General features: G+C 41.7%; 1 protein-coding gene across 1 annotated transcript; it reads left to right on the top strand.

Annotated features, from left to right (window-relative positions):
- The first annotated feature begins 2,839 nt into the window (after positions 1 to 2,839).
- On the top strand, positions 2,840 to 6,001 carry LOC124692856 (ELMO domain-containing protein A-like). The gene is made up of 9 exons (XM_047226293.1): positions 2,840 to 2,948; positions 3,052 to 3,161; positions 3,505 to 3,573; positions 3,884 to 3,999; positions 4,106 to 4,160; positions 4,589 to 4,709; positions 4,862 to 4,909; positions 5,215 to 5,309; positions 5,545 to 6,001. Exons 1-9 carry the CDS (start codon positions 2,855 to 2,857, stop codon positions 5,644 to 5,646), a joined length of 810 nt encoding a protein of 269 aa, XP_047082249.1. The 5' UTR covers positions 2,840 to 2,854; the 3' UTR covers positions 5,647 to 6,001.
- The last annotated feature ends 967 nt before the right edge of the window (positions 6,002 to 6,968 follow it).

Below are 6,968 nucleotides of genomic sequence, written 5' to 3'. Positions count from 1 at the left end.
TGTTGCCCTTTCAGCAATAAAAGGAGGACACCTAGATATACACTTACACCATAGTGATTTGATTATTGTACATATTCCATTGAAGAACTTGTTACTCTTAGTTTCTTGTAATCCTTGCCGGAGGAAGTTGCTCGCGGAGCTAGTTCTTGGTGTTGTGAAGCTCCATGGTTTGTTGTTGAGAGCCTCTAATTGAGTTGGGGAGATTTGCCCAACCTTGTGTAATGGTTTCGGTCCTTGCCTCAAAGGCCACCACTTAGTGGAGCGTGATCTTGCCTTTGTGGTGTGGTCACCGAAGAATAGGCTGAGGCCTCGTAATCTCTAGGTGCATGGGATTACTGTAGCACCTCTTCTTGTGGAAGTATGTGATGTCGATCCGCAGGACAAAGAACGTAAAGCAATTTATTCCCCCCAAACTAGAGTGTCACGGTTCTAGTTATCAGTACACTAACAATTTAAATATGCAAATGGTGATGGTTGGTTTTCAAGTATAAGACTAGCAAGGTATATTTGTTTTTTTTGTTTTAATAAAAATTCAAAGTAAAAAACAACAAACAAGTAATCTAAAGGTGTTTCTTATGGATAACAATGGACCTTTATTCATGGGTTCACTTAATCTTCCTCTCTCAACAATGGTGGTAAACATGTTATAAATAATAAATTACACACAATTTTCATGCTTAACATGGTAATATTTATATAGGTTACATGTCCTAAAACATGAAGTTGAGAAGGGAAATACCGAAATGATGCTTATCACAGAGAATGCCAATATTGCCAGTTGGCCCAAAGTAGAAGTTCTAATTTATATCTAGATGTGCTTATACCAAAGGATGCTGGTCTTGATTTTGATGTCACAAATCTATATTGTTTCTCTCACTCGGTTGCACCCTCCAATAGTAGACACATCTACATACATTGCACCTCTTTATAAAACACACACATATAAAGGACATGCAAAGGTTTATTTGTAGTGCACATGTCGCACCCCTCTCATCTACCTACACTTAGTGCGGTCAAACACCTCGTGACATGGGCAAACAAGGAACTAAACTTACAACTATCTCGAGGAATGCAAAAGACATTCATAATGTGCTTCCAAAGAATGGCAATCTATAAAAGTTTCAACACAACGGTAAATGCATACCATGCATCATCTCACATTACAGTAACCAACATATGAATTACATCATTAGTATCATAATCATGATAGGGAGCTCATACAAATTACTACAATGACAATACATAGAGAGATTGGATCAAGGTACTACTACAAACCCGAAGTCTAGGGGGTGTATTACTCCCCTCTCATGGTGGAGAGCGATGTGGAGGCGTTGGTGAAGGAGTGACCACCAAAGGCGATTCCGGCAGCGGTTCCCCCTCCAATCTTCCACCTGCGATGGACTGCTATCTCTCTGCTTTGATGGTTTTTATCTTCTACGTTCGTCGCGAGGAAAAATATCAGGGGGTATATATATGTTTTACGTTAAAACATGCCACCACGCGAAAGATTGAGGCGAAACGGAGGCCGGAGGGAGGGTCGAGATCACCTCCATTGCACGACCAGGTACCAGGATGCTCCATGGGCCTGATATCCTAGCTGGTTGATCTCCTCGTACTCATCTTCGGCTTGTTGGATCCATCTCAAAAATTTCAAAGTGTGCTATTCGATCTTGCCCTTTTTCGATTCTCGTAGCTCCTGTAAAGGCAAAAATAGTGAAAAGAGGTATTTTTCACCCCGAGAGTTAAATACCAACTAAAAGGAGGACTTTATGAAAATTTCCGAGTTCAATGTAAAACTACTGGGAAACCTTATATTACATGCATAAAACAAAAATAACATAAAAAATATACTAAAGTTTATAGATACATGTATCAAGTTGATGGGTGGATTTTATATAGTGTTTTAAGCCTACTTCATCATAATAAAATCCTTTGTCTCATGCTTCATCTAGCAATTATCAAGTCTGAAACGCATGATTACTTCTTTCTATTCATTTACATGAGAGCTTTGCATAACAAGTAGTTATAAGTAGTGTACAACGTTTCATTGTCTTTGGTGTGTAAGATGTTCTGAAAATTTATGAATAAAGGGCGGAGAAAGAAACTAATGAAAAGCATTATAGAGAAGTCTTATGCGCCGCAACTTAGCCATTTAAAGAGTGAAAAGTGTTATTTTTTCATGATAAGATAATAAAAAAAAAAGCAAATCCATAGTGTTGTATCCCTTTTCTATATATATGATTCCAACGATCCGAAAAACACCTCAATTAAATTTGTATGAGAAAATGATGCCCAAATTACTAAATGTAGTAACATAGACTTATGTTATGTCATATGCATGACACTAATAGATATCACTGATTAAATGATAGCATCGGTCCCTAAATGGAACTATTAGGGTTACTATTAGAGAAGCACTATCCTTTTTTTTCTGAAGTGAGAGATGTGCTATCCTTGAAAATTCGTTAAACGACACATGCCCCGAATCAGAGGAGGAGAAGATCGAATCAAAGAGAAGCAAAGGTACGGCTGGATTATTGATTTATAGATTTGCAGCATCGCTCGGCTGCCATGACCAGCACTTGAACAGCGCAGCAGCGAGCGCCCCGACCAGAAAAAAGAGGCACACGGCACACCCAACCAACCAACTAACCAACGGACCGCCGCGAAGCCTCGCCAATCCGGCCCCCCCTCCTCCACCTTTTCCTGCCTCCTTGGGATCCGCCCGCGCGATCCCGCCGCCGCGATTGGTGCTCCGGCCGGCCCATGGACCCCCGCCCTCGCGCGGATCGCGGCGAGTAGCTCGGACGAAGCCCGGAGGTGGGACCGACGCCCCTCGGCCGAGGTGCTAGACATGGACACCAACGCCGGCTCCTTCGTCGCCGTCCGACGGCTCGCCGGCTCCGACCGCGCCGCCGGCGCCGTCGCCTTCCACCACTCCTCGTCGGGTTAGCTGTTCCTCCCCGCTTCCGCTCTCTCTCCTATTACCAATTGCTGCACGTATAGCACGGATGCTGACGCTTGTTTTTGTCGTGTGCGGTGCTGCTGCAGCGGAGGTCGTGACGGGGTCGACGGCGTGGATCGGCAGGGGGCTCTCCTGCGTATGCGTGCAGAGCAGGGACAGCGACGCCCGCCTCTCCTTCGATTTGACGCCTCTTCAGGTGAATATATCGCTTCCTCTTCTCTCTTCCATCGATATGATCCCCAGGTCTTCCTCTGTGATGCTAATGTTGTTCCAACGTTTTGAGAACGACCACGAGCTTTGGAAATTTTCTCTTAAGTCTCCCGCCCGAAGTTCATCAGGGGATTGCTGATCCGCGTGTGGATCTCGCATTGCTCGTGCACTCCTTGCGTACATGTTCATCACGTCATCACCTGATTGGCTTGATGCTATTTTCAATAAATTATGTTTTTCTCGCCTAATTTCTGGTTTTCTTAAGTTTACTCTACAGGATAGTGAAGTTTTATGTGGAAGTAATGTTTTCGCCTTTTTGCCTGTTCCAGGAAGAGTGCCTACTGAGATTGCAGAACCGGATAGAAGTTCAGTATGACGGTTCTAACAGAGAGCATCAGGTACTTTATGCTTACATGATATTGCTAACGAACTATTCATACATGGATCCTAGTTTACTACTTTGGTTTTCCATATTGTTCTGTTGTGAAGTTTGGCGTGTGTGATTTCCTGCCAAAGTTCCTCAACTATTTTCTCAGTACAAGATGACAATTGAGAAAGTGGACGTAGTTACTTATGTTTGGTGTTCTGATAATCTATATTAATTCTTATCAAGTTGGTGTCTGATATTTTTTACAAGCTTCAAGGCAAGACGACACTTCGTAAATTGGACTAGTTATTAAGCTGTCATGTCCTTTTTTGCTTTGTCAGGAAGAGCTGAAGGCCCTTTGGTATGCCTCCTTTCCTGGAACTGAGCTTCGGGGCCTAATATCAGAACAATGGAAAGAGATGGGCTGGCAAGGGAAAGACCCATCTACAGATTTTAGGTATTGAATCTATCCTTTTGTTCCAGTTATTAAACTTCATGTGAGTTGCCTGTTGCTAAATAGAAAACTTTAGATGTATGATTTATTTTTTGTCTTTGCATTACAGAGGTGGAGGCTTCATCTCCTTGGAGAATTTATTATTCTTCGCCAGAAACTATTCGGTAAATGCGATTTGTCAATTCCAATAATGTTTATGTAACCTATGGTTTCTTTAGTCGCTATTGAAGGGTTGAAGTTCTGAAAAAGTCCTCACTATTTGGCAATTCTGTTTGAGCATAAAAGGCATAATATAGATGCCTTGTTGTACAGTGCTGCAGAGCTGAAAATAAAATATGGCACCGTTTGCTATTTCCGGATTTAGGGCGTCTAGTATTTCTCCGATTTTTACTTTGCAGAAAATTATAATGAAGAAAATTTCAATGTATATCCAGTAGACACAATGAGTTTAAAGTACACCTGACAAAAATAGAATGCCATAAATAATCCAGTTTCCCTTTTAATGTTGATCAGTGTGACACTGAAATTGTGACCGTCCCCTTGTTTTTACTATCTATAGATCATCGCGCTAAGCAATTTACCTTCTATGCAGAAATCTTTTCAGGAGCTTCTTCGGAAGCAGAATGGTGACCGTGCAATTTGGGAGTATCCATTTGCTGTAGCTGGTGTAAATATAACATTCATGCTCATTCAGATGCTTGATCTACAAGCAGGTTTGTTCCGAAAGTTTTGTGCCTATTAATAGTGGGTTTGTTGATTAGATAATACTGTTCCTGCAGAGCTTTCGAAATGTGGGATTTGTTTTTGGCACACGTGACATTTGAATTCATGTTGAGCTGACACTTGATTTTGGTTTTCTCTGCAGTTAAACCAAGATCCTTGTTTGGAGCTGTTTTCCTGAAACTACTTTCAGGTACAGACTTTTTTTCTTTTTTCGTTTATGGAAAGGATATAGGGATCAACAAGAGCTGTTTAAATACTAGGTTTTTCACCTCAACTAAGCAAATGTATGCTTGTGAAGATGTTCTTACCAATAAATTTTCGTCATTAAACCTATGTGCTTGACTGCAGTGACCATTGATGATTAACATTCTAAGTTCCATTTAATGGTCTAAAGACATTAGTTATATTTTTTTGTTATATAGTACTGTTTAAAAGTAGACATCACATGTTACTAGTTCTACTAATACTGATTTCTCTTTTTTTTTGGTAATTCAGAAAATGATCGAGCTTTTGATATCCTTTACTGCATAACCTTCAAGCTGATGGACCAGCATTGGCTTGACATGCACGCCACTTACATGGACTTCAATGTATGATGCCTTTCTACTAAATTTTTTGCAACCAGGGATTTCTCCTCTATTAGAGCCTGTTTGGGACTGCAGTATCTCTTGCTAAGGTGTCGGTATTTGTCCATTAGACACTTTAACGAGAAATACTCGTCTTGCAGACAGGCCCTTAGCCTAATACTGTTGACAGCTTGATATATGGTTGGAACTACCTAGGGCCTTAAGAGAGTCCTTCCTGACCTAATTGTTAAAATTGCAGACGGTCATGAAATCTACACGACGACATCTAGAAAGGGAGTTGTTGCTTGAAGACATTCAGCGGATTGAGGATATGCCATCATACAAGCTTCTAGCCCGCTAGCTAGTAACTGAACCCTTAACATGGCTTACACGTTGCAAGGCTTGAACTGCTAAACGATGGAGAATTCCAATACGTAGATGCACATGTATCATCGTGTTTTAGGTACTCTCATAACCTGAGCTCTCATATTTACATAGTAGGGGTTTTCTTGGTCAGCATACCACCTAGGGTAACTCCTGTGTCCGACCAACTGCCAGGAGGCAGAGTATTTGTAGGGCGTGGGTGTGTGTTCTGCTGAAGTTCGGTTATTGCTCAGTCATACCACGAAATGAGGTGCTTCCTCCTAGTCTTTGTCTCTGTCTTTGTAAACTTTATGCTCTTGTGAAAGCTAATCTGGGCTGTAGCGGTTTGCATACATGGGCCGGGTTGATTGATCAGTTCTCTGAGTGCGCAGCAACTACGCTAGCTGTTCCTGCTATTCTCCAGCTGATACAGGCCTCATGTGTTTCTTAATTTTGCCCTGTTGCATTAACTTTGTTCCAAGTGCTGACTGTTTTGTGGTATGTGGGCTAGCTGCAAACCCAAAACCTATTACCACTAATCAATTGAACTTTTCTGCTCAACCAAATTACTAAGGAATGATTTTGCAATGAAGAAAAGGAATCTGCTTAATGCATTCTTTTATAGAGAATAATCTGGATAATGGTCACAGCATATCTGCGATACTCTGCAGAAAGTTGGTGCGTTTCCATAGGGGTGGTGCACGGTCAGGTGTGGCTACACGTTTCTCGGTCCAATCTAGGCCATCTCTGTGCCTGTGCAACAGGTCCCCTCCCAACAGTCATGTACAGTCCATTACATGTCTGCATACAACCTACAAGCTACTAGCTGGTACTGCATCATCAAAAGTTCCTTGTAGAATGGGCACAACAAGCTGTTGTTTCAGTCGTGCCAGAGTGATCTTACTATTGCTCGCTTTTTCAATCGGGCAATCGGTAGTGCGTGCTTCGTCAAACACACCTTCAGACATGAGCTACTGCCAGTCCACCATAGCTGTGCGCTATTGTTCTCTCGTAGCGGCTAGTGCTAGTTTACTCCGGTCCTCTCTATACGTGGGAGTAATATACTCCCACTGTCTCATGAAACTTGTCTGAGATTTATTTAAATTTAAATGTATCTCGATGTTCTTTTAGTATCTAAAATACTTAGGTTTTATAGTACTGATCGAACTCGATAAATTCGTACTCTGCATAAGTTCGGGGAAGAGAGTAACTAGGCCTGCTGATACTGGGTTTTGAGAATCCATACCATAGTTCTATCCTTAAACTAGGGTTTGTTTTGGGGGTAGTGGCCAAAATGGTTACCAATAGGGATATTGGTTC

This window comes from Lolium rigidum, chromosome 2 (genome assembly GCF_022539505.1).
Source record: "Lolium rigidum isolate FL_2022 chromosome 2, APGP_CSIRO_Lrig_0.1, whole genome shotgun sequence".
Taxonomy (NCBI): domain Eukaryota; kingdom Viridiplantae; phylum Streptophyta; class Magnoliopsida; order Poales; family Poaceae; genus Lolium; species Lolium rigidum.
Note: the sequence above shows the minus strand (reverse complement) of the source record. Positions and strands in the feature narration are given on the sequence as shown.

Bases quoted from the DNA above. Each gene is read 5' to 3' on its own strand.
- LOC124692856 (XM_047226293.1), top strand. From the start codon at position 2,855: ATGGACACCAACGCCGGCTCCTTCGTCGCCGTCCGACGGCTCGCCGGC. The intron at 2,949-3,051 runs GTTAGCTGTTCC...GTGCTGCTGCAG, and splicing joins CTTCCACCACTCCTCGTCGG to CGGAGGTCGTGACGGGGTCG. The intron at 5,310-5,544 runs GTATGATGCCTT...TTAAAATTGCAG, and splicing joins CCACTTACATGGACTTCAAT to ACGGTCATGAAATCTACACG.